This window comes from Quercus lobata, chromosome 5, assembly GCF_001633185.2.
Source record: "Quercus lobata isolate SW786 chromosome 5, ValleyOak3.0 Primary Assembly, whole genome shotgun sequence".
In the NCBI taxonomy this organism is placed as follows: Eukaryota; Viridiplantae; Streptophyta; class Magnoliopsida; order Fagales; family Fagaceae; genus Quercus; species Quercus lobata.
This window is the reverse complement of record NC_044908.1, coordinates 87,672,714-87,688,821: the sequence shown is the minus strand read 5'-3', so window position 1 is coordinate 87,688,821 and position 16,108 is coordinate 87,672,714. Positions and strand designations below refer to the sequence as shown.

General features: G+C 34.7%; 1 protein-coding gene across 2 annotated transcripts in view; it reads right to left on the bottom strand.

Moving 5' to 3' along the window:
• LOC115989441 (mitochondrial outer membrane import complex protein METAXIN-like) overlaps positions 1-8,160 on the bottom strand; it is a 29,329-nt gene extending 21,169 nt beyond the window's left edge. The window contains exons 1-9 of one of the 2 annotated variants that reach the window (XM_031113122.1): positions 7,911-8,160; positions 7,674-7,736; positions 7,159-7,236; positions 7,002-7,057; positions 6,829-6,874; positions 2,693-2,828; positions 2,318-2,559; positions 1,281-1,360; positions 1,132-1,192 (exon numbers count right to left, since the gene is read on the bottom strand). In XM_031113122.1, the coding sequence (XP_030968982.1) occupies positions 1,132-1,192; positions 1,281-1,360; positions 2,318-2,559; positions 2,693-2,828; positions 6,829-6,874; positions 7,002-7,057; positions 7,159-7,236; positions 7,674-7,682 (708 nt within the window). In that variant the 5' untranslated portion in view covers positions 7,683-7,736; positions 7,911-8,160. The remainder of the gene's footprint in view (positions 1-1,131; positions 1,193-1,280; positions 1,361-2,317; positions 2,560-2,692; positions 2,829-6,828; positions 6,875-7,001; positions 7,058-7,158; positions 7,237-7,673; positions 7,737-7,910) is intronic. The other variant, XR_004091931.1, reaches the window with a different exon arrangement.
• Between the last annotated feature and the right edge of the window lie 7,948 nt (positions 8,161-16,108).

Below are 16,108 nucleotides of genomic sequence, written 5' to 3'. Positions count from 1 at the left end.
ACAAAGAAGCGTAGTGATCCATGAGATTCGCTCTAGGACAGAGGGACTCCTGTGCTGGTTGATGCAGCAACGGCGACTACTGTTTGGATTAAAGGGAATTTTGGCTAATGTCAGCAACAGAGGCAGTGAGATCTATTGGGAGAAGAGGAAGAGGAAGCTTTTGGTGGATCATAGGCTCACAGGAAATACACGGCTTGAAAATGTTTTTAACCAAATAATAAAAAATAATGACTTACATGCTAAGTTGCTAATGTGGCAAATTCACCAACATGACTATTACTATAGATTTACACGTTAATTTGTAAAATACTTCTATTAAAAATGAAACAATAAAACTATATAGATTTACTCGTTAAATTGTAAAATACTTCTATTAAAAATGACACATTATTTTTTCGTAAGTCACATAGGTAATAGCACTTACAAAAGTTAACAAAAGGATTAATGATGCTCATTTTTTAAACTTGAGGGACTAATAGTACTCATCTAAAACTTGGAGAACTAATTGCGATCACAAATAAACAAACTTTAGAGACTAATAGTATAGAGTTTTCAAAATCTAAATTGTTAGGAATATAATAACCAACTGTTTGTGAGGTCTTCCATCTACAGCCATTTTAACGAAAATAAATAAATAAAGATGTTAATTGTTTATCTCTCGATTTCTTCCTCTCAAAGAGGTATATGATTAAATCTTTGTGAAGGACAGATTGTGGAAGGTCAAACCAATTGTTTGGTTTACCATGTCTTTATCTGGCAAATACATGCTGGTTGAAACTGAAAGATCAACCATTGGTGGCCTTGGTATTTATTTATTTATTTATTTTTAATTATAACAGGGAGTCGACTCCAAGTAAGATCATATTCTTGGTCCAACCAAAGGCAAACTCATAATGTTGCCACTTTTTTGAACCTGAAACTCAAACCTAATAGTCCACTGTCAAGTTGCACTCAAAACAGAATCGAATAGCCACCAATTTCCCATATAACAGAAAATTTGTAGTCAGTCAATGCATGTCATTAAATACATCCTTTCTTAAAAACATCCATACATTGCAATGTCTTGAAAAGAAAAAAAAAGACATACATAGCCACAAACAAAAACACAAGTTAAAAGGTTGAGTAACTAACCGGGAGAACATGTAAAACAAATAGTGCATGCCCAAGGAATAGTGCATCTAAGCTGGTTGGCCTGTTCAGAAGAACAATGATGTTAAAAATAGCAGCTGAAAGAAATTGAAAGAAACTTTCACAATACATTTGTCAAGGTGTTCATGTACCTATCTCCGAAGAAAAAGGTCTGATCATGTAGCATAGTTGATAGAACTTTGTATGTGGTGGATAAAATGTCGTCGTATATCTGATAATCATTTATTCAAAAGAATAAACCTACAATGGGGATTGGTAAAGCCAAAGCCAACCTAAGATAACAACAGTCTAGAGCTTAAAATGGGATAGTAAGATTGTAAATTTTGTAAACCATCTAAAGGCTAACCCAAGCTGAGCCCTAAGAATCTCAAAGGCAATCCAAGCTACTACTTAAATCTTCTAAATTATGTCTAAATGCCTCATTTACCAACTTTTCAATCAATTATAATTGTTTAACTGGTAAATCTCATTGCTAAATAAAAGATAGGCAAAACTTAGGTATATTTAAAACAATGTTAGCTTTTTCATGGACAATTAAATTTAACTGTCATTTATTGGTCATATGGTCACATGATTGAATTTCATTGAGAAGCCTAAGGTAGGTTACTTGAGAACTATACCTGAGTTTTAGGTATAAAGGATTTATATTTAAGTTCTGCTCCCTCCCATATCATGGAAGGGGGTTTAAGAAAAGAAGAGAGCTACCTCAAGTTAAAATAATAATAATGACAACAATAAAGCTATATGCTAAGTCTAGCTTTAACATGCAAGAAGAAAATGCTTAATGAAAACAATTTCAAAGACAAACAGCAAACATATTACAAAAATTTCAAGAACAATTTGAATTAGACTTGTATCTTGATTACACCAAGGGTCTAGTACAATGGCATAAGATTTTGCATATATTTAATGTATAGTATCACAAATTTGACAGTATTTGAGTTGGGTTGGGTTGCCAAAAACTCAAACCAAACAGACATTGACCCATTTTTAGGTCAGTCAGGAAGTTATCAATCCCAGCCCAATTGTGAAATTCACAATTCAATTGTTAATTTACAACAGAATATTGCGCATCACATCTTGAATAGTCCAACCAAAAGAAAAAATCTTGAATTCGGGAGGTCAAGATCAGCTGGCCATATTGCAACCTAAATAGTAGGAAGCAAACCTTTTGCATGGCAGATGCACTCCTTTTTTTGTTGGCCAAGCCCATATTCTTTAATTCTTTGGTCAATGCATTTGCTAGCTCTCCACGAACTATTTCCGTACCAATCTTCAAATTGATGGAAGATGACTCTTCAAGTCCATTGTCTAAATCTATAATTTTTTCTTCGATCAACGTTTGAAGAGCTCCCCCTTTATCACCATGAAAGGCAATGAAAGGACCATACTGTACATATGGTACCAAATCTACAAACAAATAACACCCTCATAAGATTTGAAATATGGGTGACTAAAATAATGATATATTAACCATATTGTACATGAGTTTGAAGAAACTAACTAAAACATGTCCAAAAGGAAAATCTAAAACTTTAATAACCTTGGAGGGCGTGAGAATCGTGGATCAAAGCAAAATCCACTCCTGCAAGTACCAGATAGCTCAACATTGCTAGGCTATCTGGACAATCTGTAGGAAGTTTTGGATGCTTCTGTGCGCACAGCAAAAGAAGTTCACCCTTGCATTTGAAAAATAAGAGTTTGTCAATAATGAGCAACATAAATAGAGACAAAGACTAGCTAAAATAAAAATTATAATATAAATGTTTTTGGTCCGCGAAAGCACTTACAATGGAGTAGCTAAAAAACAATAATTAGAAAATTTTTAACTTGTTCTATGTGGCTTGAATCAACTCCAACTTTAGAAAGGCCATCATGTTTACGTCAACTTTACAAATGAGCTTTACTAGGGATGTTATGGCAAAAGCACAAATGAGCTTTATGATGGCTGGACTCAATCAGTGAGCAAGCTAACATATACCAACCCCTTAAGGGTGAAACTAAAGTTCTTAACAAGCTGCATCATTGCTAATGCTTATTTATATTTTGTTTCAAGTGTGCAACATTGCTGTCGCACCACTTTGTCTTTGAATCATTTCACCAGAATCTTAGCATCACCATTAGGCCAAGAGGACCTGAATGAGGTGAGAGTAGAGAGAAGAAACTTCTGCCTTACCAACTCTTTGAAAGGATGTTATGGCAAAAGCACTTATCAGATTGTAAGAAAGCAAAATCCAAATTATCTCCTTATTCATTGATTAGTGCAACAACCCTCACTTTGTGCTTTAACATCAGCATTGTAATCCTCCCTCCCACGCACAGCTAACCTTAACCCACTGCATTTTGGCAAGAAGAATAAAGTTGTATCTCTAAGAGAATCTCCAATATCTCCAAATTCTCACTCAAATTTTCTCTAAGAAAACCCACATTTCTATTTTATCTACCTATTTTTTCAAATACATTTTACATGCTCGTACCTTTGAAGGAAGTGAGATATTGATTCATGATTTGAAGTTATCCTTCCTCCACTATGCTAGTGTACAAATGCTTTGGTTATTTTTACTTTTAATTTTTTGGCTGATTTGCTTGATAGTCGTACTTTCCATGCACCTTAGTTTTGATGTTTTGTTGTTTCTATCCATAGTACACTGCCTGTGTGCTTTGGACCTTTGTATGTTTTCAATTTTATTGAATGAAGCATTATTACATATATAAAAAATAAAATTAAAAAAAAAAAAAAAGAACATGCAGAGAGAGCCAAAACGGTAAGATACCCAATTTGGGTACACACCATATTCCCCAATCATTGTGCTATAAGTTACTAATGAACCTATGTAATCCCCAGATTGGAAAAACACATATATCATTGCACTCCATGAAACCAAATCCATCTCACACATTTGCTCAAACATTTGGACTGCATCTTCATCTGTGCCACATTTCCAATACACACTTAAAAGTGAATTCCAGCATAAACATTATTCAAACCTCCTAACTTCAACACATGGCCACAAACTTGTTTAATCATGTCCACATCACACAGCCTAGCAAAACCCTTAACTACACATGGAAAGAAGCTGAATTTCTCACCATCTACACTATATAGAATGATAAATTGCCAATTTTCCCAAATGCTAAGCAGATTGGAAGTGATGAATTTAATCGATTTTCTAACACACCCCCTATAGAATGATAAATTGCCAATTTTCCCAAATGCTAAGCAGATTGGAAGTGATGAATTTATCGATTTTCTAACACACCCCCTTCCCATGTGAGCCTAGAGTTCTCTATAATAAATGGTGCTAAACATGTGAGATTTTTAACTTTTTAAATTGGAGGTAGAGTAGAGATAGGGTTCAAAAGAAGACCACATGCTCTTATACCATGGTAAATTACCAATTGTCCCAAAAACATAAATTGTTAAGAAATGATGAATTTAATCATTTTTGTATGGTCCCATCTAATTAATTCATAACTTGGTTGATGATGGGTTGAGTGAATTATACTTTTGTGTATGATCATTCACTAAGAGCTCACAGGAAACCTATTTGGGATAACGTAGTATAATTGTCTTGGAGGTATTTATCAAAAAAAATTGTCTTAGAGGGTTAAGGGTGGTAAGGTTTGTGAGGGTGACTTCATTCAACTTTTGGAGGACTAAGATAAGTAATCATTTAAACAGAGCTGTTGCATGGGAGCTGAAGACCTACAGGATTGCATCAATCAAGCAGAGCTATTGGTAATCCCGAATAAAGGGGTTTAGTTTACTTGGTCTAACAAGTGGCAGGGAATGAGTGTATCCTGAAGAAGATAGACCAAGCATTTGGAAACCTGGATTGGTTTAATGCCTTCTTTAATTGTACAGTGACTGAATTACCCTTTTTTTTCTTTTCTTTTAATATATATATATATATAGGCATTAAGGGCAGGAGTGAAGGGGCAGAGGTTCCCGGGATTACTGAACAGTTGCACCAAATTCACATGTACCTATGCTTAATGAAGAACAACTCTGGGTGCTTAATGCAGAGTTCATTGTGGAGAAAATCCTATGTGCTCTTAATTAGATAAGACCTTTAGAAGCTCCAGGACCTAATAGAATTCCAGCTCTTCCATCAACATTTTTTAATGTTATGGATAATTCTATGACTCAAGCTGTGTTTTTTTTTTTTTTTTTTTGATAAGTAATAAGATATATTGATACAAAAAAGGAAGCACCCTAGTACACAGGGAGTGAACAAGGGGGCAGCAAATCAAATACAAAAATTGCAAGAATCTAGGAAATCAATAAAAGAAGGGAATGATTGGTTTTGCAAAGCAAACAATCAATCCAATAAATTTCTGAAAAAGAAAAGCTTGAGGTCCGGAATAGATCTCTCAATATCTTCAAAACAACGACTATTTCTCTCCCTCCAAAGACACCACATTAAGCCATGAGGAACGATGGACCATATAAAACCATTTCGATGACGACCAAAGCTGCCTTGCCAACACCCTAACAGCCCCAAAACAGTATGCGGCATAACCCAAGATACTCCAAATAAACCCAAAACCATAGACCATAGATCCATAGCAACGAGACAGTGAAGGAAGAGATGGTCAACCGATTCACCATTACTCTTGCACATGTAGCACCAATCCAAAATCCACACCTTCCTTTTTCGTAAGTTATCAATCGTCAAGCATTTCCCTAAGGCAGCAGTCCATACAAAGAAAGCTACTCTAGATGGAATCTTCTGCTTCCAAATACTTCTTCCTTAATTCTGGTTTCCTGCTCAAATAGCTAAACAAAACTTTCATAACTTTTGTCCCTACAACTAGAACCCCTAAGTGCGTGATTGATTGTTGACCTTTTAGCCTGTGTAACATTTCCTATAAGCTGATATCCAAGGTGATTGTCAACAGACATAGAGCAACTTTGTTATCCCAATGCAAAATGCAATCTTTCATAGGCTCCTAACATTCTTTTAGCTTCTGAACTGTTTGAATGCACTAGAAAGAGGAAGAAATGTAAGATTATTTGAAATCTTGAAAATATATTTGAACAAAGTGTACGATAGAATCAGTTGGTAAATTCAGTTTAGCAGTTCTTCATGGGGTTTAGCAATCACTGGTTTTATCTAATATGGCAGTGCATTAATACAGTCTCCCACCAAATCACAGCCAAAATTGATAAGATTAGTTTGCAGTTTTTGGTGGAGCCATAAAGAAAATACATGGAAAATACATTTGATCAGCTAGGATAAACTTTGACTCTCTAAACTAAAGGGAGGCCTGGGGTGTACAAGTGTAGCCTTAAATGAATCAGGCCTTGTTAGCTAAATAGTTGTGAAGGATTACAAATTCTCCCAATTAAAGTTCTTAGAGCTAAGCAATGCAGAGAATATCTACCCTTTTATAGCAGAATTCCATCTAATGTTTTTTGGGAATGGAGCATTCTGTCGGTGAGAAATTTCATCCAGTGTTTCTTAAGGATATGACAGATTGAGGAGGAAATGGCACAAAACTTGGAATTTAAAACTTCCATCTAAGATTATCACTTTCTTGTAAAAGATTTGTTCAAATAGTCTTCCAGTTAAGGCTAACCAATAAAGCAAATCCTCCAAAGCATTAAAACCCAAGTTTATGCTAGAGTTAAATTTAGAAAGTGAAAGTACATTAAATTTATGAATATACACTAACCGGGTCCTCCAGCTTAATATCCTTGTGTGGGATATTGTGCACTTTCCTATAAAAATAAGAATTGCGATAAGAATTTAATCATTACAAACCTTAACAACATCAATAAAAAATCTAAAAACAAAATTGATACAAAAAGATCAAGCACAGGCATAGGAAAAAAAAAACACACACACCGATATGCTTCCACTCTCCGATTTTGTTTCTCAAGAAGAACACTGTTGACAAAAACCTGCAAAAACAAAATATTTAAGAGATACATTTACAAAGTCAATGCAATTAGTTGCCATATCCAACTAATTTAATTAAATAAATAAGAATATTCATTGTCACCTTTTCCAAATCTATCTGCAAGTCTTCTTCTTCAATTTTCTGCTTTAACTTCTTAATTTCCAATCTAAGTTTAGGTAACTGCAAAACAAAATAATCTTATTTAGGATTATTTTTTTTTTGGTCAAATATAAAATGTAGTAGTTCTACCAACTTGAAATACAACACACTACAACTTTTCTAAACACTAGTGCTCTCCGAAGCTCTAGAGTTTTGTATAAGCCATCAACTTGTCAAGTACAAGGTTTTTGTAATCCTATTTGTGGGTCCATAATTAGGTTCTAGTTCTTTGTATATGGCATTGAAAAAAGATGGTAGAAAAGTTTTCTAATATGTCGCATTCATTTATTTTGACTTTTAACATAAGAGGAAAGAGGGACAAAGCATATTCAAGAGGCCAAAGAACAAGTTATGGAGTAGTAAAGAAGCAATCATTGTCCACTTAGGGTTTAAACTGAGAAGCCAAAAACCCAACAACAAAGGTAATAGAATATTGCTATGTGGAAGTACATTTTTACCTCATCCATTGTCGATCAAGCAAAGAGGCGTGTGAGAGTAGTCACCGGAGAGTTTTTGGTAAACTGCATGAAAAGGGTGAGTGACAAATTCATTAAAAGGTAAAATATCATTTTCATCCCTAAACTATCACACAAGTAAAAATTTTTAGAAGTTGTTTTTCATCCCTAAACTTTCCTTAGATCTATGTGTGTTAATTTATGTCTTAGTTGGCGTGACGGAGTGCTAACTGCTCTGACCTTGCCGTCACAGACCCACGACAAAAGCTCCTCCTCCTTCTCGCCGCCGGTAAGTCTCTCAAACTCTCACTCTCTCTTCCTCGCCTCTCGCAGAGAAGAATTTTTTTTTTTCTTTTCTTTTCCCTTTTCGCCTTCCCTTCTCTGAGTTCTCTCTGTTTTTCGTTTTGTTGTTGTGGCTTGTTGTAGGTCTCAGACCAGAGTATTTTTTTTAAATTTTTGCTGAGAATGGGCATGTTTGTGTTGTGGTGTGCCCGTGTGGCTCATTGTCGTGGTCAACATTAGATACATCAAAGCATTTTAATGTTATCGTTACTTAATTTTAAAACTAAAAAAAAAAAAAAAAAAGCATAAATTATGTATAAAAATATTTAAATATACCTAAAAATAAATATTAATTAAATAATTAATTGCCATATCCGTGACGTATTGTATCCTAGATTTTTTCAAAAAATGTTGTATCCTCATACCTGTATCCGTACCTTACCGAAACCCGTATTCGTCTCCGTGCATAACTCTACTCTCACTCTTTCTCACTCTAATATAGAGACTCGCAATCATAGATTTACATATTCAATTCACAATTACCATTACTCACAGTTAAAAACACAAACACCACAAGCACTAATTCTAATATTCATAAATATATTAGGTTTTGGTTGAAGGAAAGAGATTAATTACTTCTAAGTGAGACTGGGTAGATGGAGCAACCGGTATCAAGTGGCGGCGTGGGTCTAGCGTGGAAGTGTCAATGTGGTCGTGTGGGCTATGGCAGCAAGATGGCTAACTGACGGTGGTGAGTGGTCTCTCTTGATTGCCTCTTAGTATCTCTCTCAGTCTCAACTCTTGACTAATCTCTAGGTCTCTCTATTTTTTTTCTTTTTCTTTTTGCATTTTTTTTTTTAATAAAATTTGGATTTACATTTTTTTTTGGATAGGATTTATATGGGCTAGGTTGATGATTCATGATTTTGGAGGAGAGGTCACTATGCCAAGGGGGCTAGTCCCCCTTAAGCCCCCTCCTGGGTCCATCCCAATCTGGACCTAATCCGGTTCCTTGATAAGTTTATTCCATAAAATCCATTATTACTCATTTTGCTCACAACTTGTTAACTTCTCAACTTGCATGCAATGTTAATGAAAATATTATTGTTGAAAATGCTTGGAGGGACCCTAAAATCAACCAATCTATCCCAGAAATTACAAGCTTTTATGAATCCATTTTGGAACAAATGAGTTGAATGTTGTTAAGTTATTAATAATTTAAATAACATAAATCAATCAATTCAACTATCAGAGATTTTACCAGTTGAGTTAACTGGAACACGCATATATTTTTACTTTAAGCATGCTAAAAAAGTATAATTATATAAATGTAATCAAACATTAAAAGAAAATTAAACATTTGTAAACAATTACTGCAAAATATGTAGATAAACAAAAAAAATATAATAAATAAATGCTTCCTCTATACAAATCCTAATAGGCAAATATATCATTTTTTTTATAATAAATATATTTCTTATATTCTGTAATCTAGAATATTAAATGATACTCATATTCTACATGAGCACAAAGAAGTTAAAATATAAGTGTCAAAGGAGGAAAAATATAAAGAGAATACAACTTTTCTCAAAAATATAAAGGAAAAAACTCAACAAACATTAGGGATAATAATTTGATGATTTAACTATTTTTAGAGATAATTTTATTACTAAATTCATCCAAATAAGTTATTAACACCCTTTCTCTTGAAAACTTAAAATAAAAAATAAATAAATAAATAAATTGCTATTCAAAAGCAACATTAAATAGAAGCACAACTACTAAGATGACTTTCACATCAATATCTAACAATTCCTAAGGAAATAATATTCTAACTAACCCAAGGCATGAGTTGCACCATTGCATTCTTTGTTGACCCTTTTAAAAGATATTGTGCTATTTCACTTCACAATTGTCATAAACAATGTTGTAGTTTGTCTTTATACACAATGGTGAAAAGGAATCTTCGGTGTACAACTGTTATGATCCTAGTGTCCCATCTGGATTAAGTGTAAGCTTGACTATGTGTTTATAAGCTCTTAGACACCCCTCTGCAAGCTAGTTTTCAAGAGTGAGTTTTACTCATAAGTTTGTAACATTTGGTATTAAAGCCAACCATCACCCTAATTAATTAGGCGTAGCTCATTGAATATGGGATCGAATGAGTTGCGCTTTGTGGTCGAGTCCCTGAAGGTGGGGCTAGATTAAAATTACTGATAGGCAAGTGGAGCCACCAAAAGAGAAAAGGTTGCCATCTTGTCAATGTTGATAGAGTGAGTCGTCGTAGATGCCGGCTACGAAGCGTGATGGTATGTTATGATCTTAATGTCCCACATGGATTAAGTGTAAACTTAACCATGTGTTTATAAGCTCTTGAGCACCTCTCTTGCAAGCCAGTTTTTAGGGGTGACTTCTACCCATGGGTTTGTAACAACAACTCCTAATCTCCACTTGTGCAAAATAAGAGAATTCATAACTAAAAAATAATTCATTTAAAAGGAATCAATATATGTTTTCTCTGTTAACGAAGACTTGCAATTCGTATGCTTTATCCACTTGCCTCCTTTTACCACCCATCTGAAACGATGATTCCTAAAACGGGGATGTTTTTATTATTGTTTGTATTCAGATCATAATTGACATAACCCAATCAATTGAGAAACTTGGGAAAAGAAGCTTTATCAGGTCAACCAATACATTTATGTAACTACAATTCATTGTGATATTCAATAGAAGTAGTAACTACAAACACTAATCTAAATCCTTATCATTATGCATTGTAATTTATCCTTAAAAGTAATCGCATACCACTTTATTCCAAGCAAAATTATGAAAAGACCAGGGTAAAAGTTCTAAAATTTTAAACCGACTACTCATATCAAACAAACGCTGAGATCAATGACCAATATAGTTTTAAATGTTCTCTATCGTAAATAACCTAAAATTTACACATGCAAAAATGCTGCTTTATTATTAGGGGGAAAAAATTAGAGTCAAAGATTATCTGCATAGATAGGACTGTCTCAAACCCAAAGATCAAACTTCGACCTTAATTATTTCAAAAGCATACCAAGTATGTTTTAAAAGTAAGTTTGCATTTGACAGAATTCAAGTAGCTAAATACATGCTGATCAAAATGAGCAATGTCCATTGAAGAAAAATTACTTTAAAAGGAAAACTTAAAAAGGTCAGTCATGTTGCATACTAGGTTTGCATTATGGATGACAGCAACATCTGCCTGTTTTAGAGCAATCAACTCAAAGGCTCCCTTAAAGGTCCAAGTGGGAGTATTGGCAGTTACCCCACAGTGTTAACCCATTGACCATTACTATCTCTAGATCATGCTACAAGCTCTAGTGTTGTCTTCCATATTAATGATATGTTGGGAACCCAGTGGTTCCTAATAGGGATGGATAGGAATTGTAAACAATTAACTTAATTCGAGGTAGTCATCCTCCATAGAGAAATATTGAGAGAGATTAGGAAAGAGAGAGATTCTCTGCAATGAGTTGGCTTATTCTTCAATTGATATCTAATGTTGAATTACAATCATGTATTTATAGGAGACTGGCTCTAATGTCATCGACCTATATAGCTCAAGATAATTAGCTAGTTGACTCAACATGTGCTATATGAATTAAGCCATATGTTAAATGATCTACGTGTTAATTCAACATGTGCTTTATGAACTAAGCCATGAGTTAAATGAGTTACATGTGCTCAAATCCTAACTAACTCATCCTAATCTCAACCAACTAGGTAACTACCTAACTAAAGGAATTATAACAATTATTTCTTATTCCTAACATGATATATTGTTGGTGCAAACACAATAATAAAGGAAATAACACAACGAGAAACTAAATAATACTTCTGAATTTTATTAATTCAAAGAGAGAAATTACACAACACTATTTGGACTGAGGCACGGCACTCACTTTCTTTAAGGAGATTCAAGCCCTTGGTTGGCTAAACTTTGTAACCGGTGCAGACCTTCTCTGACTTGTCTCCCCCAGGATACAACAACTCAACAAGTGTCGTATGGCTAGAACAACCTTTGCACAAAGTGTTCAAGCCCATTACTCCACTAGAAAGAATACCCTTCCTTACCAAGAACCTTTTTTTTTTTTTTTTTTTTTTAAGTGTATATTGCAGTTACTTGGATTGGGTCTAAATGAGTCTATTTATAAGCTCAATGGGCCTCATGAAATTACTACCAAAATTAATCTGATTAATTAGGTCCATTATTATAATGTAGTAGGTGTTACAAGATTAATTGTTGGATATTAATCCGATGGGCTGGCTCTTCATTTTCCATAATAAAAATGGAGTATTAATTCGGGCCATTTACTCTAAATGGGCTATCAAGTAGGAGGATCAAAGAGGCTAATTCATTTCCATTTTTGATACCTCCACCCTTCACCTCCCCCTTGCGCACGTATCTAGCCCAATATCTGAGACAATTCATGTTAGCCCATCAGTCACACAATTAAAAAGAGTAAAATAGTCTCTCTCCTTTTCAAGGTGGGATTAAACATTTTCATTAACTCCTCATCTTCCATATTCACTCCCATATCTTTACATTTATGTTATAACATTTATTCATTTTAATTATTTAATATTAAAATGCTCCAACATATATGCTATCGGTATAATATATAGTAATCAACATCAACCGAAAGAACAAAAAAAAGTCAATTTTACAATACAAAAGAATACAGTAAGGAAATAGGGTTTGATTGAATTTTAGGGTCTTACCCGTAGTAGTTCCACTATCTAACGATGGTAGACTAGTGGAGACAGCCCTCTATTTTTTCTCTCCATGCTTTACAAAACCCATAAATTGAAAAACCCTAATAAAAACTCAGGTGGTAGTATTTGAACTGCTAGGGTGTTTCCTTGACTTCAACCAAAAAAAGAATAGCCGAGTTGGAGATGGCAGCCATGGTCATGCCCTTGTAGGGTATTACCGCATAGGGTTTGCGTATGAGAGTGGCAGGGGAAAGAAAGACCAAAGACAAAGACGGATGAGAGAGGGGATGGGAAATCCAAATTGTGAAATGTTGGCTTTTAAATTAAAATTAAAATAGAATAAAAATAAAATATTGATGATGTGAAAATTTATGAGAGTTTCAAATCCTACGTGGCAAGCTCTTGAAAAGTCAAAAAAAAAAAAAAGTCAGAGGCTTCAGTTTTACAATATATATAGATTATGCTTTTAACTTTTAAGCATTGTAAGAGGTCATGTGACTAAAACGGGATTTTTATTTTTTTGCAATTTAACACCAAAAAAATGCTAACAATTTCGTTAGTTAGCACATTTTCAAAACTATAACATCTCGAGTGTAATAAACTCAAGTTTGATGTGCTAAATCAAGCCTTTGAAGCTCAAGTTCTATAAAGTGTAATAATGAACACCACAAGTCCACAATGAAGCAAAGAGATAAACACAAATCTAGCAAAAGATAAATAGAAACACAAACCTAGCAAAGAGATAAACGGAAACACAAACCCACTGAGAGATCAAAAACAAAACCACGAACACCCAGAGAGGTCAAAAATGGAAATCAGGAAGAAGGCTCCAAGCGGCAGCTCAGACTGAACCCAAGCAATAGCTCAAACTAAACCCATGCGGCACAGGCTCAGACTGAACCCATGAAGCCAGATCTCCCTAACCCTAACCCCTTGGCTCAGATTGAACTTAATGGCAGAGGCTCTAGCGGCGCGGCGCAGCGAAGGCTCAGGCAAAGGTTTTCCTATTCCTTCGTTTTCTTCTTCTCTTTTTTTCCTTCTTTCTTTGAATTGCATGAATGAATTTGTTTATGTGTAGAGATCGGTCAATTTTATTTGATTTTAAGATTTGGTTTTTTTAAAGGAAATCGAGCCTATGAGAATCGATTTCCAAAATTCCAACATAGAACTCGAGTGTCTTAGGCTTGAGTTACTATAGTGAACTTGAGTATCTTAAACTCGAAATGTTAGTTTCGTAAATAGTTTGGAAATGTTGCAAACTAACAAAATTATTTGAAAAATGATATAATTTTGCAAAAAAAAAACCCACTAAAACCTGTCTTTTAATGAAAGATTTAATTGTTATATAAAATATGAAATACTATCATTTTAAAAAAAAATATATATTTTTGTAGTAAAATTTGTAATATCTCTAGCATTTTTCTAAACAAAATATCACACAAAATAGCTCTCTTTTTCTTTGCAATAAAAATATCTTACTTATAAAAAATATATTTATTTTGTGTTTGATATATTGTCAAGGAAAATGCTAGAACAACTATAAATTTTACAACAAAAGGCATCAAATTAATGTGGCAAAAATATGGTTAGCACCACCAAAACAACATAATAAATGACTTGTTGATTTTTTATTGATTATATGAGAATTTGTAAGGCATATGTAATAAATTTGCAAAAAGTATATTTGAGAGAAGACTCTTTTTTTTAGGGGAAAAGAAGAAGAAGAAGAAGGAGGAGGAGGAGGAGGTTAGGCTTTAATTGCCGCATTTATTGCACTAATTCTCAAAAAGGTTGGGCTCTTGATGCGAAGGATTACAGGCATATTGATCCTAGTTCCTGATTCACTCCTACTTAATTTTCATACTTTTTTTTGGGGGGTGGGGGAATTACAAGTTAACCACATGTGGTTTAGCCTGAATTTAACTTACCTACCCGTGATTTCATTTTTGACATTTTTCCCACCTAAGATTACTTCCGTTTAGTCTCTGTTACCCACCTCTATTAAAAGAGAGGGGTAAATAAGTCTTTTTACACCCATTTTATGTCTCTCTCCTCTCAAAACAAGAAAAAAAAAAGATTAAAATATGGTATTGATTTCTCACAATTCACAAACATGAAGAACATACACCTAGAAAACTAATACAAATCAAATCAAGCAAAACCACCCGTGGTTTCATTTTTTACACTTTACCCACCTGAGATTACTTCCGTTTAGTCTCTGTTACCCACCTCTATTAAAAGAGAGGGGTAAATAAGTCTTTTTACACCCATTTTTTTGTCTCTCTCCTCTCAAAACAAGAAAAAAAAGATTAAAATATGTTATTTGAAAGTTCAAAAACGTGTACAAAAACACCTTTGAACGTTTAGACCCCCAAATAACAACTTAATCAATTTAAGCAATAAGTCAAACAACTAGTGTGCGGAAACTTAACATATGCTATCAAACGAAATTGATTAAATACTATCTAAGCCATAACAGATTAATATCCACAGCAGATAAATAAAAAGGCAAAGATAGAGAGGAAGGAAGATGCAAACACAAAGACAACACGCGATGTGTTATCGAAGAGGAAACCGAAGCCCTCGGCGAAAAACCTCTCCGCCACCCTCCAAGCGGTAATCAATCCACTAGAAAATATAGTTGGGATACAAGGACAACAATAGACCCTCCAAGCCTAATCTACCCAGTGCACCTAAGCCCTCCAAGCTTCTTGCTCCAACGAGGTTGCGCCGAACCTTTTTCTTTTCTAGCTTCCCGGATTCCGCTACTAGACCGTAGCATCAACCAATGAAGATTGGTTCCTTCCTAACTGCTTCCCAGAAATCCAAACAGCAGACTCACAAAGATGATGATGGTGAGAACCTGGTTTGGTATAATGCCTCTTAAGGATTTGACAATGGAGAGGAAGAGAGTTGAGGAATTTGAAGAGATTCTAAGGTAGAGATTGTGGGTGAAACAATCTGGTTTTTCTTTAGGGTTTCTCTCTCAAAATTCTCTCTGGAAGCTCTCTTTCAATCGTGGGTAATAGGGGTATTTATACTGGAGTGGAGAGGAATGTGAAACGTCAGGTTTTTACAAAACAGGGGTGGCTCGCGGCTTGACCTCGCGGCTTGACTAAGTCGCGAGATCCAGTCGCGAGATAACCGTATGGCCAGTTGTCCTGTTTTGTCCTGTAGTGCTCCAGTTAGCATGACTGTTCATCTTCCAGCATGCTTGGCACGTGTGCAGCTTCTGGCGGCTTGCAGCCGCGAGTCACCCGCGAGTCCCAGCCGCGACACTCTGTTTTCTTGCACACTCTTGAGCAAACTTCACTCTATCTCACTCACTACCCTTACATCAAACCCACCTAAATACAGGGTTACTAAATGCTGAATTACAAGCAAATTTGGCACGGAATAAAGCC